This window comes from Temnothorax curvispinosus, unplaced genomic scaffold (assembly GCF_003070985.1).
Source record: "Temnothorax curvispinosus isolate PA1 unplaced genomic scaffold, ASM307098v1 QBEX01012496.1, whole genome shotgun sequence".
NCBI classification, from domain to species: domain Eukaryota; kingdom Metazoa; phylum Arthropoda; class Insecta; order Hymenoptera; family Formicidae; genus Temnothorax; species Temnothorax curvispinosus.
The window spans coordinates 190,212-218,197 of NW_020222276.1; the positions used below are offsets into that span (position 1 = coordinate 190,212).

At 36.4% G+C, this 27,986-nt stretch overlaps 4 protein-coding genes across 12 annotated transcripts in view; 1 reads left to right on the forward strand and 3 right to left on the reverse strand.

The window, feature by feature from the left end:
- LOC112462505 (tripartite motif-containing protein 2-like) overlaps positions 1–2,454 on the reverse strand; it is a 10,065-nt gene extending 7,611 nt beyond the window's left edge. Inside the window, exons 1-3 of the mRNA XM_025028308.1 lie at positions 2,383–2,454; positions 1,973–2,092; positions 1,519–1,740 (exon numbers count right to left, since the gene is read on the reverse strand). Of these exons, the coding sequence (XP_024884076.1) occupies positions 1,519–1,740; positions 1,973–2,092; positions 2,383–2,454 (414 nt within the window). The remainder of the gene's footprint in view (positions 1–1,518; positions 1,741–1,972; positions 2,093–2,382) is intronic.
- A 2,995-nt stretch (positions 2,455–5,449) lies between these two features.
- LOC112462526 (cyclin-dependent kinase 2-interacting protein-like) lies at positions 5,450–6,993 on the forward strand. The gene is made up of 4 exons (XM_025028349.1): positions 5,450–5,661; positions 5,874–6,097; positions 6,252–6,360; positions 6,735–6,993. The coding sequence occupies exons 1-4, from the start codon at positions 5,646–5,648 to the stop codon at positions 6,929–6,931; spliced, it is 546 nt and encodes a 181-aa protein (XP_024884117.1). The 5' UTR covers positions 5,450–5,645; the 3' UTR covers positions 6,932–6,993.
- A 1,119-nt stretch (positions 6,994–8,112) lies between these two features.
- LOC112462515 (protein mahjong) lies at positions 8,113–16,567 on the reverse strand. Of its 4 annotated transcripts, none has more exons than XM_025028330.1 (16): positions 16,480–16,567; positions 15,105–15,372; positions 13,361–14,716; positions 12,969–13,178; positions 12,511–12,677; positions 12,039–12,279; positions 11,827–11,946; positions 11,453–11,752; positions 11,082–11,279; positions 10,685–10,920; positions 10,353–10,610; positions 10,065–10,254; positions 9,682–9,975; positions 9,097–9,505; positions 8,741–8,980; positions 8,113–8,594 (listed from the first exon to the last, which is right to left on the reverse strand). In XM_025028330.1, the coding sequence occupies exons 2-16, from the start codon at positions 15,363–15,365 to the stop codon at positions 8,383–8,385; spliced, it is 4,692 nt and encodes a 1,563-aa protein (XP_024884098.1). In that variant the 5' UTR covers positions 15,366–15,372; positions 16,480–16,567; the 3' UTR covers positions 8,113–8,382. The 4 variants fall into 4 exon arrangements, with proteins under 4 accessions (XP_024884098.1, XP_024884097.1, XP_024884099.1 ...); XM_025028329.1 differs by having other exon boundaries at positions 16,399–16,483; XM_025028331.1 differs by lacking the exon at positions 16,480–16,567 and adding an exon at positions 16,214–16,375.
- A 640-nt stretch (positions 16,568–17,207) lies between these two features.
- Positions 17,208–27,901, reverse strand: LOC112462537 (ral GTPase-activating protein subunit beta). 6 transcript variants are annotated; one of them, XM_025028370.1, is made up of 25 exons: positions 27,811–27,901; positions 27,053–27,373; positions 26,443–26,863; positions 26,330–26,356; positions 26,003–26,217; positions 25,750–25,933; positions 25,392–25,652; positions 24,990–25,181; positions 24,578–24,682; positions 24,383–24,502; positions 24,044–24,282; positions 23,730–23,960; positions 23,442–23,595; positions 23,088–23,195; positions 22,311–22,412; positions 21,864–22,004; positions 21,712–21,726; positions 21,461–21,621; positions 21,199–21,372; positions 20,589–20,998; positions 19,920–20,331; positions 19,464–19,779; positions 19,041–19,304; positions 18,637–18,886; positions 17,208–18,501 (listed from the first exon to the last, which is right to left on the reverse strand). In XM_025028370.1, the coding sequence occupies exons 2-25, from the start codon at positions 27,086–27,088 to the stop codon at positions 18,381–18,383; spliced, it is 4,659 nt and encodes a 1,552-aa protein (XP_024884138.1). In that variant the 5' UTR covers positions 27,089–27,373; positions 27,811–27,901; the 3' UTR covers positions 17,208–18,380. The 6 variants fall into 6 exon arrangements, with proteins under 6 accessions (XP_024884138.1, XP_024884136.1, XP_024884139.1 ...); XM_025028368.1 differs by having other exon boundaries at positions 24,362–24,502; XM_025028371.1 differs by lacking the exon at positions 26,330–26,356 and having other exon boundaries at positions 24,362–24,502.
- Between the last annotated feature and the right edge of the window lie 85 nt (positions 27,902–27,986).

Below are 27,986 nucleotides of genomic sequence, written 5' to 3' on the forward strand. Positions count from 1 at the left end.
GAAATATGTGTTTGAAAACGATAATCCTTACAAAAATCAAACATTACTCGTATTAAAAGTAAAAATATCTTAATTAAGAAAAAATACTCGTTTTTAAACGGTAATCTTTAATTAATCTCTCTATATTTAATTATGGTTATGGATAAACTGCTTATTTATTTACGCAAGAGATTACGCTTGTAAACATGTCTCTCTCTCTCTCTCTCTCCCCCTCCCTCTCTCCCTCCGCCTCTATCTCTCTATGTGTGTGTGTGCATATGAATTTTGGTATTACTTTTAAAACATGTCAAAAACAAAACTCTGTTAAAACATAATCGAGCATCGTCTAAAACACATATAAAGCAAACGTATATAAAACAAATGTACTGAATAACATAATGTATAATAATCGAATTAATTTAATTTATTTAAATTACCTTTTACGTGAAAAAAAATTATTGAAATATGTACATTCAAAATTATTCAAATATGTGTCATTCTATATTATCTATCGTATCTCATCCCGATTATATTCAATGAAGTATCGTAACAGCGTAACAGTGCGATATTTTCTCGCCTCAGAACCCTTTATATTTTCCCAGCGATAATTTTCTCGCTGTTTTTCGCGGTTGCGCTGCGCAATGTTCCTGTTGTCGGCATAGGTCTTTTCCAGGTCGCGAATTTCTTGTCTATCTCATTAACTTTGTAGGAAACGATGAAAATTTCGACTAAACCCGGCAACCCCTGGTTCTCGCCTCGACCAGCTCCACATGCTCGCCATCCACCTCCCTCCCCCCTCTGCCCACCCTTCCACGTGCCTTCCTCCTCCCAAGTAATCAATACTGTGAGGCGTCCTGCACGGGACAGGTACAATGCTGGTCCAGATTTTAGAACCGGAGGAGAGATCGGGGTGCAGCGTCAGAAGGAGCGGAGAAAACCCAGTTTACTTCACTTCGGAAGAGAACGGACGAGAGAATGGACTTTTTTCGATAGTTCGATAACTTTTTTCGACTCCATTTTTCTGCCATGGACAAATGCCGATACGAAACGATATCTTGATAAATATATGTCGAAAAGCCCCGCTAATTTTTTTACGCTATCTCTTTACCCACCACTAATCTCGATCGAAATGTCACGCAAGTTAAACAGTTAAAGGTTGTTAAAGTTTTTGCTAAAAAAAAATAGGATAACTAAATAGAAGAAAAAGATTGATGAAGAATAAAAGAAAGAATATGAGTATGTAGAAATATGTTTAATATAGGATATTTAAAGATTTAAAAAATTTATTAAAATATTAAATTTTTGTTAAAAAATATATTGAAATATATTCTTAACTTTATTTAAGTTTTTCAACTTTATACAATCCATTATTTAATATATAATTTACGTAGAGAATGTCACTATCCTCATGGATGTATTACATCCATGAGTATAGTACTTACATACGCAAACTATACACATGCACACATACCCGTAGAACAGATTCCTCTTTTTATTTCACGAAAAATGAAAATATTAAAAGCTTAAAATATATCATACCTTTTCCTCATTATCAGACAGTGTATCATATTGCACTTCCTTGTGTTCCTTTATCTCCATTTGAGTTTTTTCCATCCTTTGTCTAATATCATCAACTGACGTTTCTCCCGTAGCAATTATATGCTCTACCTTCTTAATCTGATTGTCCCTCTTTTTATTAAGTTCAGTTATCTGAGCCTCGATGTCCCTATTAATGAATTCCACCGTTTCGTTTGCTTTGCTCTGCAGTAACAAAAAACTTAATTAACTCTTCCGCGTGCCCGCGCGCACATATATGCACAGACAAATTTTTTGACGATAACATCCCATCCGTTTAACTTCGAAACGTAACATTTTGCGTATATTAAAAAATATATTTAATTACTTTTCGGATATAGTTTAAATATATATTTCTAAAATATTCTTCGTAATCTAGAATTCTAGAAGAATGAGCTAATTAATAAATTGCGATTACCTCAAAGTTGATTATTTTTTCTTCGAATCTGGTCGATGATGTCTCGAGATCCCCATTTATATTACCTAGTTCATCCTTCAAATCATTGACATGACTTGTCCAGCAGTCATCACAGAATCTCTATAAGAATATTAACATGTAACTGATTACATAAAATACATTTTATTATTCTCTACTCTATTTTACAAATACAACTAATCTTTTAATAAATTGATAGCCACAATTACACCCACGTTTAATATTTAATCTGGTAAAGGATTATTGTAATTTTACTGTATAATTATACAATCTTCGCGAGTGCATCATAATGCACTCGTGAAGACTGACAAATAAATTCAAGCTTCTTTATTCTCAAAATACAAAATTACAAAGATTATGTAAATATCTAAATACTCATGAACCGTACTTACGCGTTTACAGTGTTTACATTTGTTTATATACTCGCAAACTTCACCGCAGCTACGGCATATTTCGTCACGCATCTTTGGAGGTAAAGGCGCAAAGCTCACCGCACTTTTCGATTCTTTCTTTGCTATTGCAATTACTGCTACATTGCATACAGGGCAAATAGAGCTGCCATCTAAGATAGAAACACATATTAATTTTCTGACACGAATTTTATCATTGATATCTACAAATCCAGAAGATGTAATCAAAGTATGAATTTCATTATTTATATCATTAATACTATCTCCATGGAATTATTTTTTAAATTATATTTCTTGACAATTTCGAATTTGTAACAATTAAGTGAGACATGCTCCAAAAATTATAAACGCATGTTAAATGAATTTCTGATAGCAAAATTATTATTATAAATGTCTTATATTAAAAATTGTTGTACGAGGACATTATGCAATATATATAAAAATGCGCGTTGCAATGTAGATAAAATAATTAAAGTAATGATAGTATAAATTTGTGTTTTAAATTTTTGTTGATATACATTTACGACTGATATAAACGTGCATGATTAAATATAATCATAATAATAAAATACCATATTAATAAAATTGATTGTGTAAAAATAGATATTAAACAATATTTCACAAAATAATAATTAATTACGGTGCTTATTGTGATGTGTCAATTGCTTATTATTATGCAGTTGTCGACTACAGCTTACTGCTTTATTAACTGATTATACCTTCGAAAGTTAATTATACGCAGCACATACACAAAAGACGGAATATCGACTTGATAATAACAACATTATGTAAAATTCAATGCGTTACATAATGCACAAGAGAATCTCGCAAACTCAATAATTATCATTTTTATTTTAAAAATTGCATACATGTATATGGGTGGTATTAGTTGGCTTAATGCGCTATGAAATAATTGTTTATGTAAAAATAGTATTTCAAATAAAATATACCTCTTCTGCGTGATATCATAAGACGATTTTTAAAACATTCCATGCAGAAAATGTGCCGACATTTCATCATTCTAGGTGAGCTTACTTTGCTCTTGCATCCCACGCATTGTGATAAGTCGACAGATTCCAGCGAAGTCGTCCTATTATAGAAAAAAATGAACAGAAATTAATCACGATTAATAACAATTGAAAATTGTAAAATTAATAATGACCAATATCTTAATTTGCAAGCAATCGTAAGTTACAAAGAAAAAATACACAAATATCTTTCGTCTATTTTGAAGAGCTATATTTTTTGCAAGCATTTTTTTCTCCGTGCTTTCTCTCAAAAAAAAGATTATGCAATATACTATATTGCATACCTTTTTTGAAAAGCTATGCGCTTTCTTTACCCCAATTGATTCATCCCTTATTCTATTAAAAGTATTACATCCCTATTCGCATAAAAGTATTAAGGTATTATAAAAAAATCAATAGTTTACAAGATATTTTATATTTCATGTCAAAATATGTCAATAAAATATAAAATATCTCGTAAACACACACTTTTGATTTTTCGATGATTATACTTTAATACTATAATATATAGACGATAAATTTAAATAAAACACATTCCTAAGTAAAATATACAAGATAAAAATGTGAAAATGTGAATTTCATGATCGTACTTGCGAAGACGGGCGTTTTGTTCTCTGGATGAAAAATTTCTGGATCCCATCGGCCTTCTGCCAACGGAAGCGGACCTCCGTAAGATCTTTGGTACTTGACGCATCTCTCGCCTAGTCGAGCTTGACGCGGTGATGTTTTCTAGGCTCGAGTGCAGCCGATGTGGTACTTGTCGCTTGACCATTTTTTTCTTTTAATGTTCGAAAATTATACAATAATTAGAAAAGATTGAATTTAGTATTTAAGAAAAAAACGATATTTTTCTTTTTTCAGATTGTTACGGTATTTTGTTTGGTACCGCAGATATCAATTGCATGAAAAAGTTACTACTTTTTCCAACATATATTAACACGAACTCTTTGCCTCCTTGGTTTAGAACCAAGACGTATAAAAATAGCTCGATTTATCGTAAATCTCTCCACGGAATGCAATTAATTTTTATAAATATTTATTTATAAAACAATTAACTGAATGTTGTTAAAAATACGTATTCCTTAAATTACACACAAAAATAATTTAATTCACTGTATTCGTCACGTGTACTTCCATCTTGCACTCTTTTCTCATCAAAAAACGATTTATAACTTATAAATAAACAATCGCCTCGAATTACACGAGATTTGGAGTGCAGGATATCATTTATAATATTAGATCAAATAGGAGTGGGACCGCATCGCCGTGTATCGTGACGAAAACTGATAAAAAATATTCGGATGACTCGTTTTATCTCATCGGGGCCGGCTCAATAGCCCCATAGCACTGAATCATTTATTTTGCGATAAGATAAACGTTAAAAATCTCTATATCTGATTTTCGTAATAAAATTCGACGATAAATTCAAATTGGAGGTATTCACCTCAAACAATACAATAGCAAAATTTATTTGTAAAAAAAGTAAAATAAAAAACATCTCGTGAGCTGCTTTTAAACGACAAAAAGCAATCTTACTTACAATATACACACGTTATTTTTTTCACAGGTATAAGATCAAGATCGTCAAAAAATCATATTGTTAATTTTTCGTAGCATCTTAAAAATTGTGCCCGAACTAAATAAATGAATATATTAATATATGTTAATTGAAACTAAATATATGGGCTGGTTTCACCATCTCCGATTAACTGTAACCTACTTCGATTAAACTCACTCTTCGTTTCTTTCTAAAGAAAAAGACAAAGAGTCGGAGATGGTGAAACCGGCTTGAATGTATGATGTATGATGATTTACTCATAGATTATTACTCATTATTACCTTCCACCATGGATTACAATATTAAATATATATTTTACGCGTAAACGTTCTCTCAACCCGCCTACCATGGGATTTTAGGATTTAGCGTGTTACCCATTGGAAATATTCGTTGATATTCGTGGATGTGGCTACGTAGTTCAATGTTCATTTGTGTAGAGGCGCCAGCGAACATTTGTCTGCATTTGTCTATAATTACAATGACCTAACCTCTTTTCTACAATTTGCCAATATTTGTACACAATAGTTATAAACAAATAACTCATTTAATGATGAATATAATAGTGTAGAGCAAAAGTAGAATCGTCGTGTTTGTCGAACTCGTGTTAGATATATGTAAAGTGTAGAGCAGTAATTGTAGCTTTATGACAATTAAAAAGGATGTTTTCTCCTATCAGTAAGTTTATTCTTAATGTATAAGTTTAGATATAAAACTTACAAATAGAATTATAAGGAATCTACTTTTGGAAATTTGTCAATTTTTTTTATCAATTACAACTCTTTTTTTATTATGACTAAGAATTTATAAATATTAAATATTAACGAAGAAATATGGTAGAATTTTTAATGGCGCATTTTATTCGTTTCATTGAAATTAATATATTACAGATTTATCCTCGCCTAAGTCATTTCAAGGAAGAAATTTAACAGGGACTGCACGTCTTGTACGTGATTTAGCTGCGGATATTCATGGAAATATACAGCAATGGAACAAGCTTCATCTTCTAGGAGTCGATTATTTAAAAGACATAACGCAGGAAAAATGTGATAAAAATTATTCCGAAAATTTACAAGATTTATGTGACAAGTTAGAAAATATTTGTGATAATCTGGTAAATGTTTCCTTTAAGCACTCTCTTACCGCATTATTTCTTATTTTTGCACTTTTACCGGCCAACATCGTTTTGGCGTAATTGACATTTTACTTTACTCAGAATTATATATGTGTTTATCAATCTAAGTAATTGAAAATAACTTTATTTATAGGATGGCATAGTTGGAAACTTAGATCAAATTAAACATCAACTAATCAGTGTAACAGCCTTACATAAAACTGCAGATAAATTGTTTATAACATGGCCGACAACGAAATTTGGTAAGAAACAACCTTAGATAGCTAGATTTGTTAAAAACGCACTTTGCAAAGCATTCGCTGTAAATTTTGCGCAGAATGCCAGCAGAAATGTAATCTTTTAACAGAATATGATAGCAAATTGATTACAGAAACCAAGTAGAAAATCTGTTATTTTATGATTAACTATTTAAATAATGTTGGCAGACTCTGCTGATGGAATAAAAGCTTAATAAGAACATAGTCTATGCCACTCTATGCTAATCCGCTATATTCCGTTCAAATCTGTTGGCAAATGCTAGAACATTGCTATCATTTTGCTTACTAGAAACTTATTTGTACATAAGTGATAATTACAATATTTTGATTATAATTGAGTATGCTTCAAAAATGTTTAGGTGAGGTAGCAGAAACTATATACAAAGCATATCATGTGGAAGCTAAATTAAAACGCAAATTACTTGAAAATGTTGCTCACAATTATACAGACTCTTGGAAGATGCTCCATCTGGCAGCGTGGGTGTACGAGCCTTCATTGACTGAAGATTTAAAAGTTTTATTAGATTCGTTACTTATTGAAACTGGTCATAGGTGATAAAAGTCATTGTATTTTTTTAATTTTAATATAGTTAAATAAAACAATGGATTGCAATTTTATTTATTCACATGTTATGACCTAATATGATATATATTTGATAACTATTCCAGTTGTCCTGAGTAATAAAGAAAACCAAAACTGTTTAAATTACAATTTTTTTCGTTTACAGTAATGGTTTTTTTCAAAATAATTTTTCCTACATTCTTGTGTCGTTTTTATTAAATTTTTTTACGTGCCATCGTATGTTCTATTCTCTCTATATAAAGAGATGTATTGTGTATAGTATATTAGATAATAGAAAAAAAATGAGAAAATACATACTCTTTTGAATTTTATAATTTCGTATTTAATAAAGAAATATAATTTTTTTAAGCATTTGATAATGCTCTATTATTGTTTAGAATGAGCATTTAAATGGTATTTTTTATTTTTAAAGTTCTATTCTCATTAGGAAAATTAAAAACATATTAATAGCTCTTTCTCTTTTATTTCTGATTTCCTGAAACATTTAAATCGCAAAAGTCATTTAACAAAAGAAAAGAGAATTAATGTAATATCAGAAATTAAATGAAATAATTAGTGTAAGTAGTTACTATTTCGCAAATACAATTCATGTTCTTTTAAAAGGTTATTTTATTATATAAAGCATGTATGACGACAAAAGCTCGTAATTTATAACATAATTTTTTTATAAAAGATGAAAGGGAAAGAGTGAGACAGGGGACAAAGGGGAAAGAGAAAGGGAAGAAAAAAAGAGAAGAAAAGAGGAGAAGGAGTTAATGATCAATTTTACTTGACGGTATTTTTGCTTCTCAATCGATTATTACTACTTATTATTAGATATTCCTAATGTTGAAAATAATCAATATCAATATGTATCAATAATAATCAATGATCAATAATAATCAACATTAGTTGATAAGAGTCATACAAGGACGTTCTTAAATCCATATTTGGGAATTCCAAAAAGTAGGTAATTAACGAATATCACAAGTCTTCCGTAGCTTAACAATTCATGATTAAGAAACAAGTGAAAAAATTGTAAAATCATTTTATATTAATGCAAATTAAAAAATTTCTTTATATTTTTGTTAAGTGACTCAAATCACGAAATTACATTAGTTGTCATGCCTATGTACAGCCTTAATATTTGTATGCCACTAATATTTGACGTATCATTGAAAAGAACATATAACATGGTTTTTTATTCAATAATCAAACAGAAGATTCATAATAATCATTTACAATTAATCATCTGTAATTTGAAAAGTACAGACATGTACTTTCTTCCCCGTAAAATCAACATCCGAATTACAATGGGAGAAATTATCTGTAAATGTACATTTAGAATATCCAATTAATAACCGCGATAGAATTCCTTTTTTAATACTTATTATATATGTATGTATATATATGTATATGCACAAAATTATATTTCTCAATGACATTCATGAAAATATTAGATCCTCCAGATCCTCATCCGACAAATAGAAATCCTCAGACAGATCGTTAATATCGACACTGGGATCGTAATCTGCACTATCGTCGCCAGAATCACTCTCATCTCCATCATCATCGTCGTCGCCATCTTCATTATTTTCCCTGTTCTGATCGTTATCATCACCATTATCGTCTCCACCAGTATCTGCATTATCACCATCTGTTTTCAGAGTACAAACAAAAATTCTAGTGTCATACTAGAACATTACAATGTAATTTACAAATATATAAAAATTTTTAACACTCGCGGAACAACACTGAGATATATCTCAGGGATAAATAATAAAATGAAATATTGATTTTTACCATCCGCATTATTATCGTCTGACGCATCATCGTCACCATCGTCATCACTGGCATCGAGATCATCTTCTTCATCGTCTTCGTCAGCTTCATCCTCGTCGTCTCTTCGTCTTCCAACATCGTACAATCTAGCACACGATTCCTGTATGCTGGCAAATTCACCCAGGTTTTCTACTATCGCAATCTGAGTGTCAAATTTATTGCAGGCGAGACTATAAATTCCTCTTTTCACATCACAGGTTGCTAAAATATTAATATATGAAATTAATTATTTACAGGCTAAAGTAAAAAAAAATTTTACATTATCTTTTAAATAGTAATAATATGTTTCTTGTATTATAATAATGCTTCTTTCTTACCAATATTATTGTAATCTAAAGCATCTAGAGTCTTGAAGGAAGTCGAATAATGAGAATCACTTTCATTGTCTTGATCTAACGAGACTGCATATATAATATTGTTGACCGGTGAGAAGATCACTTCCATGTCATCGAGAGTGGGAACTGTCTTAAGTAGGTGAAACGTTCTCAAATCCCATACTTCGGTATTAGATACAACTTCAGTCCCGTTTGGATGAAAAACTCCGTTTAATGTTTGATTTAATTTGTCAAACTTATGAATTTCTTTCCCTGAATTAACATCCCATAATATGCCATCGCTAAGTACTAACTCGTCGTTCATACTAAAGGTTGCCCGATTTTTAGTATATTGATTTGAAATGGATGGCGTCAAGGTTTTTATTAAGCTTCCAGTTTCTATATCGTATATCTATGATGGAAAGTGTATAGAACATATAAACTTATTAAAATCTTTTAAGATATAACGCAACTGGAAAGTTAGATATAAAGCGCTACTGATAGCTGTTAACGTAAACGACATTATTTTCGTTATGCAATACGGTTAATACAATTAAATGCTAATAAAGTCGGTGTATATGTATTTACCGTCGCGCTTTCTCCTTGGGTACCGATTATTCTATCTTGCAACTTGCTAAATTCAATATATTCATCGTTGTCGAAGGCTTTTTTCATTTCGAAGAACGCTCCCGTGTCCCAGAGCACTGACATAGGACTTCTCCAAGCAGTGGAGGTCAACAAAAGATTACCACGCTTATTACTTTCCATGTGATACACATACGTTTCATGGCAATTATAACTTCCCTCTTCCATCCCTGTATGGACGTTGAACATTTTGACGTCTCCAGCATGAGTGCCCAAAATGAGATACTGTGTGCAAGGCTGCATTCAAAGATACAATTAAAAAGAGATATATAAAACAATAGTTTACAAAAGCCCCAGAATGGTTTACAAAATAAATTAAAACTTACCGAGAAAGTACAACAGGTAAATATTCCTCCCGTATCGGTAGGCCGAAAGGTTTTTATAGGACAGAAACGGCTATAAATGTGTTTTCTATCTAATCTTCTACCATCCATTCCGAATGCTCGTCTCGTTAATCTCACTGTTACATTCGTAGGTGTAGAATTTTTTGCGCACGGGTCTGGACATTTGTGTGGTCTACAATATTAATTGAAGTACATGGATAAAACCAAACCGAAATAATCGCATTTTACACATTATGTATAGCTATTTTAAAAATAGAAAATATTGCTTACACAAAAAGATTGAATTGCGGGCATGTTACCATAGGATTTTTACAGAGAGCATGTTGATTAGTTAAATATTCCGTGATAATAGAATCGAGAGTAACCGATACGTTGGAGCTAGCTACTCCAGGTCCTCCACCACTTCCGGGATCTCTAAAAATCTGTTTCTGTAAAGATCTACAGCTATTTGATTGAGGCTGTATCATAGATTGATAATTAGCTGGAATGACTAGATTAGCTGGCTGCTTTTCGGATGAAATTGATTTCCTACAACATAACGACAATTGTTTAAAAACAGGATATCGACTATAAACATATTGAAGAAAGTATACGCAACTTACTTCTGATTAATTTGTAATTTAATTGGCTGATTTGCATTATTCGAAATAACATTTTGATTCAGGCAATCAGCGAGCTTTAATCGGATGTTATTATTCACAGATGAACCAGTGCCCGTATGGGATATAAATCGAGACGATGTGGGAGTAGTATTGTTTCTACAAGTAGTTTCTTTTTGCGCACATCTAATTGTATTATATAAATTGACAGGGGCCCCTGGAGAAAAACTATTTCTTGGCTAGAAAAATAACATTTTGATATTTGTAATGTGTATTTTATACAAAAGTGTTAATTGTTTATTATTTTATAATTATTAAAAAAGAACGTACATATGTATATACATATGCATCTTTTATCTAAATTTTATGAACGATCTTATTGATCACCATTTTAACTTACAGTTACGCTTGCAGGATTTCGGTATGTAAAAGGTTGATATGTTATTGCAGATTTCATAATTGCAGATGATTCCAAGTTTGCTTCTCTATGTAATACATTAGCCGTCTCAGTTAAACCCTTCGACATGAGATGCTGATATATTAAATGGTTAAGTTGTTGTTCATTATATTGTATTCTCGTTTGGGCTACAACATTAGCCTATAAAAAAAATCATTTTGTTTAGAAACATCGCAAGAATAATTAAAAGAAAAGATAAAAGCCGGATATTTTGACGATGCTAAAACCGGGTTAACTTCAAAGAATTAATAATTGGAAAATGTGCGGCTGTTTTGGGATATCTTGTGCATGTATGTAAATTAAAAGCAGCTTACCCTATGTAAACTGACTAAGGAAATTTCATATTCTGCACCCGTTGGTTTCGCTTTACCAGATACCCTTTCCATTAATTCGAGAGCATATTTTTGGAAAATAACATGTTCTTGACGTTTTTCTTGTAAGATAGGATCTTTCATAAGCGACTGAATTTGCCCATTCGTGAACATTGGTAACTTGCTAATAATCTGCCTAACTTTCTCGCTACGTGCTAGTCCAGCTAGTGCACGACACGCCAACGCTCGTATGCTATCGGCATCAGTAATAGGTGTTTTCACCATCATTAATTGCAGTAACACCTGTTACAAAAAAAAATAATTTTATATAAATCACATCCAGATAATTATTGTAAGACACGATTACACATACATACCATTATCCCGTTATTCGACCTAACGCTTTCCCATACTTTTTGTATCAATTCTTCGCTATTGTGAACGTTCTTTTTCTTGGCAGATCCAGTTACAGAATATCTAGCTACATTTCCTCCGACCTTAAAAAGTCATCAAATATCATCAATTAGAACACCTTAAGAATATTATATACATATATTTGAGAGAATAATTTATATAAAATAAAACGTACTCTGTTTATAGGAGCGCACACACAATTAATTACAGCTCTAAGCGCTGCTCTTTGTACATCAGGATCTGCAATAATCTCACATTCAGCTGCAGCTAGCAAAAGATTAATCGCCATCGTCACCGACATGTCTGGCATGTCGACTTTTTCGCATAGCAGCAACATAACTTTTGGTACAACAGAAGAAATTGCGATAATGTCCAAACATGATCTGACCGTCTCTGCACTAGAAGTAGTATGTACCCTAAAAATATCAATTATTTAGAAACTCCAAAACTCCTACTGTGTATTTGTATATGTAATATCACTAATCTTTATATAACACTGGATGGCATAGCATATACCATCCAATGTTATATAGAGATCAGTGATATTACATATATATCATGTAATATATACTGTAAAACACAAAATTACAAAGATCCGATAAACTTTTGTTAATGTAGATATGTGTTAATTTACACTGTCCACTCACCGTCCACTATAGTTCCATTCGCGAGCATAAGCTATGATTTGCAAAATCAATGTAATACCGCCTAAACGATAAAGCTCTTCCACTGGTGGCCATATCGCTCTAACTGACATTAATTCTTGGAGTATCTCTACTTTTGCTTGAACTTCCTCGCTACTCAACTTGCATGCCTAGAATAATAAACGTGCCTCAAAAATGTATATACATCAAATATATAAAAATATAACAATTTACAACAAGAAAAAAGAATGTAATTATGGGCGCAAATTATATTTTAGAATAAGATGCATGAGTAATTAAACGCGATTTAAATAAATGATCCGTTAAAAGGTAAGAAACTTTGAGATTTATTGTTTCAGATAATTATAAAGCGTGGTTCACAAATTGCTCATTTTTTACCACTCTGATAAGATAAGATAAGAAGAACTTCTTTAAATGCATAATTAATTGCTCATCCTTACCTTGTAGGGTGGTAATGAGGGCTGCCATGTATCGCGTTCAGCTCTAACGTTTTCCGCACGTTGCAATTGCTCTGCTTTTAAATGCAAATGCGCTTCCATGTATCTCTTTAAAGCAACAGTTACGTGTCGTACAATCTGCCTTGATGCACACTCCTCATCGTCATTTAGAGTCGAGTCTTCTTCAGGGTTTAAAAGTGTCAAAACCGATATCTATATATATACAGCAGAATTTAATTATATTTTACTTTATCGAACAAAAAATAATTCAATGTGAGCTCCGTTATCTTTTTCACAATGAACAATTTTTGTGGTTTAAATTAAATAGGTAAATAGATATTAAATTTATTATCATTTTGCTTAGTGAGCATAAGCATTGATCAATGTTTTCTTACCACGTTATACAATTGTCTCAAGCCGTCCCGTGCGTCAAACTCTTCCAATATAACTTTGAATGGGAAAGAAAAGCCAAAGAACATAGTCGCGTGACATCGTCCAGAATCATGACTGCATTCCAACAACCACAATGCGTAAATCACGAGATTGGATATTATGTGTTTCGGCAACAGACACACTCGTTCCATAGCATCCTCGCAGTACGCAAGATAATAAAGACATATAGATACACCTGTCGCCGCAACACTCGGCCTCGGCACATCCAACAGCCTTTGCAAACCGCCGACATTTAGGAATTCGATTGAGAACTTTTTATGACACAACAAGGACGCGAGGTACTTGAGAGCCTCAAAAGCGAGTCTGCAATCCTTAGTCTCTTGCACGTTTATGTATTTCAGTATCAAGTCCAGAGCGTTGTGTTCGAACACATGGCCGAGGAACTCCTGATACTCGCCCATCGGTGTCAGGTATCGCAAAACCAGCATTTGTCGAGTCGCGAGTGTAGGAGGATGCATTTGAATACTGCCAATGACACGCGATTTCGTCTCGGCCCAGGAAGAATTTGAATTTCCCTCCGCCTGTGTCATTTGCGCGTAAGAACTTTGAAACAGACTGGACGACTTTTGCAAGTTGCTCCTGACGGATGCCGGCACAGCGATTCTTGTCGGCTGTAAACTGTAGTTCTGCTTGGATGGTGTCACTGACAGGTTGCTCGCGGCTTTCGGGATGGACAGTGGTGGGGACATGATCTCAGGATAGAGTTCGCTGTTCTTCACGGGCGTCTCACAACCGGAGTTGCTCCTCTTCTTCTTTGTGGCCGGCACATCATTGCGTATCGAGTCATTCTCATCGGAAGAAAGTGACTCTTGATTTTTCATAACTCCGTTTTTCTGCCGTTTTTCTGCTCCGTTTTTGTCTCGTAACTTGCGCTTCTCGGGGATATCTCTGTCATCGCAATCGCTGACGCTGTTCTTATCTTGTCCAACATGAGCAAACGGTCTAACGTTCTGCTGACGATCTTCGTGCGCCTTCTCCTGCAACTTATGCAACCGTTGCAACATTAGTGGCACCATTTTGGCATTTTGATCTCTAAATCCTGTAGCTATGTCTTGCACTTCCATAGCGGCGGCCAGAAGGCCGGTCGAGTAGCTCTGTAATGGCTCGATGCTTTTTTCTGCCCAAGAAAATAATCTGTGTATAAGACCTTCCATATCTGGCTGAAATACTGCTGAGGTTTCTAATCCTGGGAGTATATCTAGCATCAGTCGACAGGCAGCAATGTTCAGTTTTCTGACGTCTCTTCCAGTTATTCCCGCCCGAGAAAAATACGAGTCTCTCAAGTAATCATTTATTAACTGGAAACAAACCATGTATTATTAAAAATATCATTTTACAGTGTAACATTTTAATTTCAAAAGAATATGTAGATGATGAAAAATATTGTTATCATGTTATCAAGCACATTCTGCTTAACTTGTACGATTGTCTTATCATAAAAATAATACAGCAATATTTTCTGCTTTACTCAAAAATGGCAAACTAAATAACCTGAGTTAACTAAACATTATAATAGAAAATAGTGTAGAATTCTGCGTCGAATATTTTTTAAGTTGTGATAAAAGCAAAATTCACTTAAATTCACAAATATTAATATATCAATTACATTCGAAAGAAACAAATGTAATACGCATCATGCTACAATATACACTCTTATCGGATTTTATCAATTCTATATATAGTTACCTTCGTCATGAAATTATCCTTTCTAAATAAAACTTTCAATATATGCCCGAAATTGCATTCTGGATCGGTGCGCGACGGATGTCTCTCGTCGAACGGATCTGGATCCACATTCATGTAATGTTCTGTCTCGAGTTCTATTATATCCGCCAATCTCTCGAGAACAGGAATGGGATCGTAAGTTGGTGAGCTATGTTCTTCCTCCCATTGCCGTAGAATTTGTACAACATCCGTTACTTCCGCAAGCGATTCTGCATTCGCCATTATTTATCTGCAAATATGTATATACGTTTGAAACAACAATTTGAAAATCGAGCTTTCTCGTTGGATTTCAACGCCTTACAAAATTTTATATTCAATCTCATAATTTTGTGCGCGCGCGCGCGCAATGTATACGCACACACATACGTGCCCAGACAGTATCATGTCCAAAAGCGGGACGTAAGACGTCTAAAAAAACATTTTTTAGACGTCTTACAAGAAAAGTCGTTTAAAGGTCCATTCTTTAGACGTCTAAAAGTCGCGTTTTTTACATAATGTTGTCTGGAATGTGTATAAAATCATACACTATACAAAGTAAAATAAATTATTGTACAGCACATTCCTGCGAAGGAACCCGATAAGGGTTTTCGCCGAAAGTGCGCTAAAATCTCGACACGCGAGTTCTGTCAAACGCGGCAACATGGTCCCCGTCAAACCGCAACGCTAGAGGTTAACTCCCGCGCGAAAGATACAGTATACGGGACAATCGATGTCGACAATATTTACAATTTTTCGATGTGTCAGGCATTTAAAAAGAACAACACCGTTCCGTTGACCGGCCTCGAAGCGAAAGACTCCCCTCACTGACACGCGAGGAGAGACATCCTCAATGTCACGACGCGTGTGAATTGCGGCAAACCGACGACATAACCTCAAAACCGCCAACGACGGTAAACAAAGGGGTAGGATAACAAACGGAGGGATTGTCGGAGAGTATTGTTCGAAGGAGGGCAATTTCGACGCGTGACAATTCGCCCCGACCGAATTACACAAGAAAATCGGTCGAGCCGGCCGGCGTCGCAAATTCGCGACAATTCGCGGCGACCGCGAGGCTCAACGGGCTCACTCACATCACCGTTTCGCCGCGCGTTACGGTGGCGCGTGTCCGTCACAGGTTAGGATCCGCGATACGCATTTACGTTTGACAACTGTCGTTCGATGGTTATTCCTCCGGCAATTTTGCCAGCGATCTCCCCGACGACACGGACGATACGCGCGACTCGGGCAGACAGCCGAACAAGACTCCGAGACTTACAAATATTTAATTATCGTTATCACACTTATCCGTCACACTTGGCTCTTGCACAACGATGTATATATCGGCATGGACAGTAACCTCATATTTCAGAATCTCCTCGTGAATCTTCGGGTAGTTCCGAGCAACTGGTTTCGCAAAAATATTAGATGGGTAACGTAAACACGAACTCCGTACGACGATCCCGAGGTGATCCCGGAGTCACGTGTCCAGTCACGTGGTCGCCATTTTGATCATTGATTCGCGCGCTTAAATTTTGATCCGGTAAGCTACGAAGATAATTATTATACGATAAACAAAATATATAAACGATACAAACCACTACTCGTATATTATTAAATTTGTGAAATTATTGTAATTTTTTATTAACATTAATCGAAATCGCTTTTATCTTGCACATGAGAAGCTTCGCCGTTTCAATTAACAAAAATGTAGCGTTGCACAAACTGACGATACTTTTAATTATAATAATTAATAGATAATAACATCAATTAATAAGTATAATATTAATTAACAAAGTAGATAGTACGCATATCCCTAACGTCCATTTTTACTAATGTAGATTTTATCTTTAATCTCGGTTCAACTTACTTTTTATATTTCTCCAGTTCTAAAAATTAAAAAATAATAAAAGTACGTTAAATCAAGATTAAAGTTAGTCTACGTTGGTAAAAGTGAACATAAAAGAATCATTGTATGCATATATGTATGCACAAGGTAAGATTTATGTATAAAATATAATCATAGTAAACTAATTAAATAAATTACATCTTTCCACTGTTTTATATTTATATTGAAATAGCTTTCAATTATATGCAATTAGATAATTTATTTTTTACAATGTTATCTACAATACTGATTTTACAAGTAGTAATGTATGTATAAAGCCTTTTATGTGTAGTACACATATATTAAAAATCATATAACAAAAATATATTCTCCCGAAACATTCATCTACGATCATCTATTTTTTTAATAGACTTCTTTCATCAGAAAATCATATAATTCGTCAATTGAATGCACTTGTAATACATTTTAATCATCTTTCTCATCATCCTTGGAATTAAGTTTCAGAATTGTGCGTAAAATAACCGGAAACTAGGATTATCAGAAAATTTTATATTGAAATTCTTGAAAATGCTCAATTCTTTCTCAGATTGAGAATAATCTTTGTACATATATACATAACGCATTGAGAGATAAAATCAATTTGTGAAAAGTCTGAGAACGATCAGAAAATGTAAATAACTTTTTCTCCGAATCATTATCATCTTTCTTTACTATGGTCTCCCAAATGTTTTTATTTTAATTAAGGCTCCTGGGTATTCGCCGCCGTCAAAGTTTTCAGAATATTTTATAAGTGTGTTAAAAAGCAATCTGAAGTATTTTTTTTTTTTTTTTTCATCAAAATATCTTTTTATTTAAAAATAGCGCGCAAGAATTCTCAACATATGTCATTTCTCGCCTCTGACGTCACGATCTACATGACCGCGGCGAGATTTCAGGAACCTTAAACTTGTAAAGTCCGACACTTGATAACATTTTTCGTTATAACGTTAGAATTATTATTTTGTAATTTTATCTTTTATATTTCGATACGTTATTATACAGCTCGTTTTTTATTTAAGGAATCTGAACAAAATATAGAAAAATGATGTTGGAAATAAAGAATTATTAATACAATGAGCATGTCTTTCGATAAGAAATAGATGCAGATAGAAAATCACTCGCTCTGCTTTATTACGAATTTGTAACAATCGGGAAAAAGAGTTTACTTACATTTTCTGAAGTAAATGTTATCTTCTCTGTTATTTCAGAAGATAATAACTTTATCTTCACGATACATAATAATATATAGCATAAAGTATAAAATCCATCCTTAAATTTTACAAAAATTACTTTGTAACAGCAGCAAAGGAATTAGGCTACCGCTGTCCCGAAACTCAAGTTCATAGATGAGATTCTTGAAAATTCCTTATTCCTTAATAAGTTTGAGTGCTGCTGAATAAAAGTGTCAATAACTCTGGGTCCGTTAAATTTCTTTTATATTTTTGTACCATCTCTTGAATTTTTAGACGTCTTCGAACGTGCGGTGGATGATAACTGAAACATGAATATATGTATGCATTTATACGTTTTATCCAAAAATAAAAGAATGCACATAACTTTTCAATATAAACGCGATATAATCAACAGAATACAGAAGTGTGATCTCTCCTTCATTATTAATTTTATTACCTGTCGTTATCCAGCCTTCTTCTACGTCCCATATTAAGAGCCGTTTGTCTAACCAAGGTTCCCAAGACTCTTCTCGATACCACCATACCGTCGATTAAGGGCGTCGCCAAATTGATTCTCGAAACCGGCCCCTGCAATCTGACCCGCATCAAACCATTAGCGAGGGCTTGAAGAAAGATAACGTGCACATCGGTAGCTTGCAGCGTCCTCGCTTGTTCCAGCCCGGTGTAGGTGGAAGGAAGCAGATCGCCTACAATCCAATAAGAGCGTTTAATTTGATGCAACAAAGAATACATACAAGACAATAACATCGCATGGCGATAAAATATACAATAAAACGTTCCAATTAATTAATTAATCGCGAGTTTCGGGACGTTTTGCTTGTGGAAAAAGAGTGAACGTACCAATCGGGAACTGGATATGATCTTCCAGACTCTCCAACCACACAATCATGATTTTTGTATTGGTTTGAGACGGCAGAGCTTGCTTTGCCGACCTTCTAGGCCTGATGGGATCTGCACTCGAAGAATTCGTCGGACCTGCTCCCGGCAAGCTCGACGGCTGTTTCTCCAAATCGAGCGACATCGCTCGAGAAGTCTGCGTTGTATTTTGTGACATTCCACTGCTGCGAGTGTCCGTACTTTCACTGATGCTCCGTTCAAACCAGGCTGTAACAAAAAATAATATAAACTATGGTTCTGAGAAGTAAACCATATTCGTTATACATAATAATCTAAAGGTCTTCCGCAGATAATAGGAAAGCAAATAAAAAAAGACATGTTTCTAAAATCTGTATTTCAATTAGTATTCTCGCCTTTAAGATTTACCTTGTCCACTGGCACTGATATCGCTATTGTAACTGGTCTCCTCTAATGAATCCGTGCTGGCGATGAGATACGACTGCGTAGGCACAACAAATGCGATTTCCGAACTCACATCCGCCCAATACAACACGTGAGTGTCACCGTTGTACAGGGCACCACCGTGATTGCTGTGAGCTGGCTGTGGCACGTTGACTTGCGCCGTTACTCTCCACGAAGTAGATACGTGGCCGGTCCAGCCCGCGTGACCTGACACGGAAACGGGCCAACCGAGAGAGCTTAAGAATTCCAAGAAATTTGGCGACACATTCTCCTCGTGCAGCTGTGAACGTAAGATGTGTAGCGTAAAGTTGTGTGCCTTCTTTTTTTTAAGAAAAATTTACAACATAGAATAGATCAAAACAATAATATATATATATATTATCGTTATTCTAAACTATGATTGAAAAACCATTGTCTTACCACGTTTGACAATATTTCGGAGGCAGACTTTTGACCAGCTTTTACGTAAAAGATGTGAACGGTGTCGCACGTTCGCGGGCTGATGTTGTCCAGAGTTTCCAAGTCCGTACAGAAACCAGGGATGGTCGGATCTAGAGCGATTAGCCCGCTACTTCTGGATTCCTCGTTCTCCTTAGGTTCCATATTTAAGAAACCGAAATGGCTCAGGAATAGACGAGCCGTTTGGAACTCGTGACAGACCTGGGGCGGTACGCATTCGTCGGTTTTGTCTTCTGCATCCTTTACACTACCATTGTCATGCTTCGACTCGAGCGTTATCTGACGTTCTAAGAACTGCACGAGGATCTGATGTTCATCACGTACAGCATCGTTGTCACTCATAACTGCCTCGAGACTCGGTATCGATTCATCCCTGCCATGAAGATCACGCAATTAAATATCGTTTGGATTAGAATAATGTTGTAAAATGCGATTCCAATTAACTCAAATAGCCGAGTATTTTGAATATCACGTCTAATCAGAATTGTATCATTTATATTTTGGAAATTTTACATTTAATTTACTTTATTTTAATTATATTCGAATACTTATAGCCCTAAATTAAATATAATTGGGGAATAAAGTTTGGAAGTTGTCTTGATTTAAGATCTGCTGCAGGCGTTCACTTACACTTTACAGTGAGGAATGCGATCTACATTATCTGGGAAGAATCTCGGTTTATAATCCGTTCGTGGTGCGGCTTCAGCTAACGGCAGGGGTCGTCCGGGATTGCTGTTTATACTTCTGATGCTGGATCGATGACGCGGTAAATGACGAAGCTGCATCGTCCACGCGTGTCTGCCGAACGGTCCACGGATTAGGACCGTCACGGTCGGCTGAGGATCCTGATCGTTCCCCAGTGGTTCCTCCAACAGCGCTAACACAATCGCGTTCTCGGACACGAAGTAACGAAATCTCTCGACGGCCGCTTGTCGTGCCACGCGTCCACCGGTCCAGCTGTTGCAGTGCCGAAGCAAAGATACTTCGTCCAACAATGACGAAAGCGATTGTGCCCCGCAGGCGCTTGGAAAGTAACCGACCTACAGAGAGAAGTACAATTATAAATAAATTCGACGAAATTGAGAGGAGATAGCTTCTTCGATTAAAAATTCTTTGAAAAAAAAAAAATCTTAATATAAATCCCTAGAAATACCAAAAGATTCAAATTCTAGCATTAAATATCTTTGATTACCGCGCACTCATGTGTCTTTTTTTATATGTTATACTATGGCAAACAAACCTGTTCCAACAGAATAGTGAGAAGAACATCGGCAGCGTCTCTTACGCGCATAGAAGCAGGCTTTAGCTCTTTTTCGTCTTTCATTTTGATAGGTTCTCCCGGTTTTCCGACACTCTTGGTGCCTGACACTCCGAGCTCGACGACTTCCAATACTGTAGTCAAGCAGTCTTTGTCCTTCAACAGCAGAAAAAAAGGAATCAATGTATATATAGAATTTCAAGTAAGATTAATTTCCATAAATCATCCATAAAAAGTCGCCAACCTGTAACAATTGCGGATGGGCAGTTAGCCAGGTTGTCAGGCAAGTGAACGCCGCGACGATGGACGAATGGAGATCCTTAGAGTGCGCCGGAGGTGGACGCCAACACTGATACGAAATGTAGTCGCACAACCATTTTACCGCCCTCTTGCATTCCAGAGCATCTGCAATACATACACAGCGTTTCGACGCGCACTTTGTTCCAAGAGCGTTCAACGTTAGAGCTGACAATTTTTATCTGACAGATATCGAACCTGTGAGCTTCCTTGCTGCATGCAGAATTATTTGAAACAAGACAGGAGATAAGTATCTATATTTCTTGCATATGTAAGATATATATAAGTATATACGCGTATAACGAAATTTAAATCTTGCAGATACAATTAATCTGCATTGATCTTGCTACCTGTTTCGCGAATGCGTGTGCGTGCTAATCCCGATAACATCTCGAGTGCTGCTAGAGAGATGTTCAAGTCAGTCTTCCATGACGAAATCAGACGGTGACACACCAAGTACGTTGCTCGTACAAAAAGAGCGTGGGCGGAATCTGTAAGAATGTCCCTCTCATTTAGTCTCTAGGTCTATAAGAAATAATATCACACATGTCTATGTTTTACACCAGTAAATATATACATATATAATATTTATAAATATAACAAATGCTACGTATATATATAGTGAGAGAGAAAGAGAGAAAGGAAAAGAGAATAAATACATCTTTTCTCAAAAACTTTGAACATAACGATAAAAACATAAACGTCAAGCAAAAATGAAATTCGCACTCTACGAATGTCTTCGAATGCGATTTTTCTAGCAAGATAGTGTAGCAAGATAAAACAGTATTTGTATTTACCAAACGCAATGCATTCCTCTTGAAGGGTTGCAATATCAGAGGCATCGCCAATTGATCGCTGATCACTGGATATACTTATTTGACTGGCCGAATCGCTGGTGACTATATTAAGCGATGATAAGACGGTACAATGGCGAAACGCACAACGGAACACAATTCGTAATAACAATAAAGAAATTAACGTTTCATATATAAGCACGTGTAAAGCTGATACGATGAGAGGTGACATTAAGCATTGTAATTCGAATATTTTGCGCCCTCATACTGATTTACTCCCATTCATAAGCTATCGATAAATATTAATAAAAAGTCTCTGTATTAAATAAAGTAGCAGTATACTGGGACATTGCTATCTTATTGGCATCAGAGAAAAAACCCAGTCGTGATCATAGGCGTTATCCATAGGTCATAAAACAATTCTATTAAATTATAATAACAAGTTTTATTGTATCTCGTAAAATTAGTAAAATTAATTGTTAAATTATTGCTTTAAAGTTATTACTTTGAGAATTACTTTTAAAGAATCGTTCTTTATCTAATTATCACATTACTTTTTACACTCTTCATGGGCAATCTAAAGAAGAATGCCAATTATTTTCTTATATAAAATAACAGTAAAGCAATGTTTATACCGCTCTTTGTCATATGATACATAAAAAATAGTGCCTATGATCACAAGATCATTCATAAAATTTGAACAGACAGAAGTTACTAAGAAACTCAAAACAGTGCATTTATCCGAGTGCAAGCTAATATCATTTAGTATCAAGGACGAACCTGAAGATAATAAATTAGTTGCCGAGTCACTGGCTACCGTGTCGGGTTGCGTGACCTGTTCCACTTCTTCCGCTGCTGCAGAATCTTGTACGCTCAGTAACAAAGCACCTGACAAGAATTATTTACACGTCAACATTTATTTTTATCTATATAATTTTCTACTTCTCAACGGAATGTTGATTTCTTTCTTTTAAGTTTTGGTTCCATAAAAAATTAACTTTGTCAAAGAAATATGAATTTTTCATTGATCGTAAATAGAGGATTCAAGATACACTTGAAGATACACGTTGCAAGAGCGAAAGTTAAATCGCAAACAAGCTCAATTTCAATAGCGGTACCCCTTTATTAACTTACCCAATAGCATATGTGTATTCTGAGGATCGGTCTCCACTTGTAAAGCGTTTATGAGTAGATTCATGAGCCTCGGTTTTAATTGTACAAACGTTACGGGACTTCTCTCGGATAAATTCGTGCCTGGCAATATCGGAAGCTCCTTAATGGCGAGGTTCTGCAATGAAATATTCACGTACAGACTTCTTCAATTATGTGATCGCGTCCGCGTTGAATATGACAATTTATTAAACATTAATAAATTTTATTAAAGCAATTCAGGAAAGAAAAAAAAATTACATTTATGTTTACCTGAAAATGCAGAGGCAGCGTTAACATTGATATTAGCAGATGTATCGAGGCTCTTCGCAAGTCCGGCTTTGATACCATATTAGATTTCAGCTTCAGGTCTTTCTCCGGTAGGACCACCTCCAGAGCGGACAACACGGCTGGCACCAAGACTTGTATACCATTCAAATCGAGGCGAAACAGATCAGCCGAATTCAACAGAATACTCGCTAATGTTTCGCCACATTCGCGAGACTGAAAACAAATTGAATACACGCAGGTTACTTCTGTCTCTTTCGAGGTCTATCCGAAAAATATGAGATGCAACCGGATACTACCTCGTCGACTTTGAGGCCGTGATACATCGCCTGGTAAAATCTGGCCAGGTACACGGGTAAGATCTCTTCGCCTGTTTTCTTGGCGCAGAAAATTCTACACAGGGCGCCCAATGCCTCCGCTCTGCCCGACTCGTAGCGGTCTATGCAAAGTGTCGGCGGTACGTCGCTCACGGTTTCCTGCAGAGAACTCGGCCCGTCCACAAGTACCGATGACGGACGTTTTGAAGCGCCTGACGGTTCTGCTCACGAGACGATCATCGCATATAAAATACAACCATGTGTAAGACATTCTTTTATCTCACGTACAGCGATACTTACGCGGTAAGTTCTGCGACCAACCTTCGGTACCGATAAACGCGGCCTCGAACAACCATTCCCCGAAGAGATGCAGTATACTGTTACACTTGGGTCGTCCTGGAGCTAAAGGAGGTCTAATGTCCTGGCCAAGCGAGGTCATAGCTGTAAATCACACGGGTGTGATCAAAACGGAGATATCTCCGCTATATAATTGTGAACTTATAAAAATGTTATTACATGCAGTACTCGAAGCGGATGACGGTCCGGAATTGGATATTAGCATCGGCGGTGTACTAGTTACACGGCTTGTCGTCAATCCGATTAACGACGCTTTCGGGATTCCTGCAAAATATTTACGCGATTCTACAGGATGCTTTGTAACAGCGACGAATGAAGTGCCATGGAGTACAAGTTCACTAAAGACTAATAATTCACAATTGTTGTATATCTTATTAGAGTAAATTTTAATAATATAACATGTATAAAAAGCATGTATAAAGTATACAGAATATCGTATAAAAAGAAAACATTATGATACAAAATGAGTGCTATACAGTATTCGTGACTTTAGATTTTAGCGGAGAAGACAATTGACTGATTGAGCAACAGTATCGACGTAACGGCGAGAAAAAGTATTGCACTGAGATACCCTTAGTGACTGCGGAAGGAGTGACACTGAAACTTTTGGCAAGTCTGCGTTGTGTTGGGGGTGTGGGAGACGGCTGAGGCTGATCCCTACTGCTCGACCTGTCCCAACCGACACCCCCGCTGCCAGTGCCGCTGTTTCCCGACGTGACGTTGGACACGCAACACTCCTCCCAGCAGCATGCCTGTGAAACTCCTAAAACATTCGCGACAATGTGCAACCGCCACCAGGTAACAAGCGGACAAGCCGACAGGTGTGCGAGTGTCTCATAGGTAGAAACGAATTTCAGGAAATATACATTCAACACCGCCTAGCCTCTGTGTAATAATTTACAAGTTACAGCATAGCCTTCGAGGGTAGATCACGAATTTAACGTTCCGAATCGGATCGACAGCCTGGACTTACCCAGAAAAGCATCGACTTGACCCGCTATGCCTTTTACAGCTTTCAGAAATATCTGCGGCAAACTTTGCAGACACGGATGCTGGCACGGATCTATGACGTTAGGGCTGGCGATAGCGTACTGCAGAAATGCTTGCGTTTGCGAGACGACGGCGGGTCTGCACAGGTCCACGGGATCGCCGATGGTACGCAACAGCCTGTACCATGCCTGCGCCACCGCCTCGTCCGACATGGTAGGTGATACCAGTTGCGTGTCTTCCTCGCCTATGAATAACAGAGTTTTGCTCATCATAGTACAGCACGCTACAAACAACGTGCAATCTCTGTTAAACGAGGCGTGCACTCTATTAGAGACACATACTTATTTTCAATTCGGGAAACATCGGCCCGTACATAATGTGCAACAGCCTCGCCGTAAGAGCGAGGCACACGCGATTCCACTGTTCCACCAGAGCCAATCTGTGACGCCATCGCAGGCAGGATTCTCGTAACGTTCGCCACAACGGAGGTGAAGGAAAACTGCGTTCGCAGGCGACCAGCCAGACCTAAAAAAAAAAAAATTATTCTCTAAGTTTACAAACGTCCATGTCGTTAATCGACCAGTATTCCCGTACCTCTAGCAATACACCGAGCACCCTCTCGCACAATTGTTCTCCCGCATCCTCTCTCGTTGCCGGTGGTGCTAACAGCGCGTCGTTAATACCGATGAGAAATAATAACAGACTCTCCCAAGTTTCTCTCTCTAGAGTCGCTGGGCCTCTCGCGATTTGCTGCAAAGTCCTGAGTACTCGATGACACAGGACAGCTTGCCGATTTATCGTGTCGGTACCTAGAAATATTGATCAAAGGGTAACGTATCCCACAGATATCCAATATTGATACAAGAAACACACATTTTGCTAATGTGTATTCGCGGAAAAGTCATATATATCATGGATTACCTAGATCCTGATACAGAAAAGGCCAGACTTTGGGAAAGAAAATGAAATTTTATCAAAGAAATCGGACGAGCAACTTTGACGTACGTAAAGAAAACCCAAGTCTTGTCTCTCACCTTCCCCTTTTCTCGGCACGAACAGATTGTAAAAATGACTTATAATCTTCCTGGCATAGAAGTTCGGGTCGTCCACGATCGGTCTGGGCACAGAGATCTTCGGCGTCGAGTACAGAGCGGACAGCCACTCGCAGTATATGTTCACGCAATCCCTGACGGTGTCGTGCTCGGCCAGCGGCAGCGACAGGCCGAAGCATATCACCTCCATGCACCATTGAACTTCCCTGTCGGTGGAGAGCGGACTGGGTTCTCCCGCCTGGGTGATGCCGAGATTTGCGGCGAGTTGGCGGACTATGGACAGCGCGACCTCCTTCCCCGCGCCAGGGGGGAACTTCTCCAGCACGCTCTGGCTTTCCTCCGAGCCTTGTTGGATCAGAGTGCTCAGCGAGGCCCATTCTGAATACATCCCTCCTTGGGAATCCTGAAGACACGCAAAGACATTAAGTTTTCCTCCCATTTTTGATAACTTTGGAGAATCAGAGGCACCAAGTACAAGATAACTGAGATTAAGCACACAAGTGTGACTGCAAATAGTATGTAAATCGAGACGTGTGATTCCCATGATTAAAAATGAACGTAACCAAGTGGAAAATTTGTCAGATATAAGCACCTTGAGATTAACTCTGTTGAATACGCCTAAATTCATAGATTATTACACGCCTATACGTCCTATATATATTCAAGAAGCAGCTTTGGGGACAAGGTTGAAAACTGGAGTTGAGCGATCGTTATCAACATTCGCGGTCCAAGGTAGAATTAAGACTTCGTGCGGTCCATCTCTCGGCTGGCGTGCGTCGTCGGGTCGCCGATCAGTCTCTCTCTGACATCCCGCACGTTTGACAGCTGACTCTTGACAGTGACTTCGACAGTCAACACGTATTGTACATACATACATACAACTGTTCCTTGTAGCTGCACTACGTTGTACCTTCTGCACTTAAAATGAGACAGATACAGAATGAGACGTTGAAAAAAGATAGAGGGAAAATGAGGAAGAGATGAGAAAAGTTCGGCTGCAAAGAGCAAGTGAACCTGTTTGGAGTGCAGAAAGGAAATAATCCTCACCTTTTCGTTCATAACGAACGATTTCAAGAATAGGTACTCTGGTTTATTAACGCAGTCAACAAGGATTTAACAAAAAAAAAATTTTATTCAGTTAACAATCAATAAGCCTGCAAAGATTTAAGTATACGAGTTATTAAAAAGAGAAAAGCAAAAGAGAAGGTGATAAAATAAAAAATTCTTCATAGCTTTTTTAAAAACTCCACAATTTTATTTTTCTTATTTCATTAAAAAAAAAGGCGTTTTATCGAATTTGAGGAGAATAATCGACTCTGATTGGTCGATTTCTCACTAATTACGACTCACACGGACGCAGGTGGACGCAGTGTGAACCTTCCATAAGGATGGCCGAGACGGAGCACGGAGCGTCATCTGCTGATGGAGACGGCAAGACCGGCAAGAGACATCGTGTGACTCCGCGCACTGTGTATTTGACTGTACGTGACAACTCCATTCCTTTTCCCTTCTCCTCCCGCGCATAT

What these genes read in the sequence shown, in the direction of transcription:
- LOC112462537 (XM_025028368.1), bottom strand. Translation starts at nt 27,088, where the DNA reads ATGAATTTAGGCGTATTCAACAGAGTTAATCTCAAG. An exon ending in TGCTCGGTGTATTGCTAGAG is followed by an intron (nt 25,934 to 26,002) that starts GTACGGGAATAC and finishes TTTTTTTTTTAG; the next exon opens with GTCTGGCTGGTCGCCTGCGA. An exon ending in ATCCGCTTCGAGTACTGCAT is followed by an intron (nt 24,503 to 24,577) that starts GTAATAACATTT and finishes TGTGATTTACAG; the next exon opens with CTATGACCTCGCTTGGCCAG.
- LOC112462526 (XM_025028349.1), top strand. An exon ending in AAAATATTTGTGATAATCTG is followed by an intron (nt 6,098 to 6,251) that starts GTAAATGTTTCC and finishes CTTTATTTATAG; the next exon opens with GATGGCATAGTTGGAAACTT. An exon ending in ATGGCCGACAACGAAATTTG is followed by an intron (nt 6,361 to 6,734) that starts GTAAGAAACAAC and finishes AAAAATGTTTAG; the next exon opens with GTGAGGTAGCAGAAACTATA.
- LOC112462515 (XM_025028330.1), bottom strand. Translation starts at nt 15,365, where the DNA reads ATGGCGAATGCAGAATCGCTTGCGGAAGTAACGGATGTTGTACAAATT. An exon ending in TGTGCGCTCCTATAAACAGA is followed by an intron (nt 11,947 to 12,038) that starts GTACGTTTTATT and finishes TGACTTTTTAAG; the next exon opens with GTCGGAGGAAATGTAGCTAG. An exon ending in CCCAAGGAGAAAGCGCGACG is followed by an intron (nt 9,506 to 9,681) that starts GTAAATACATAT and finishes TTTCCATCATAG; the next exon opens with ATATACGATATAGAAACTGG.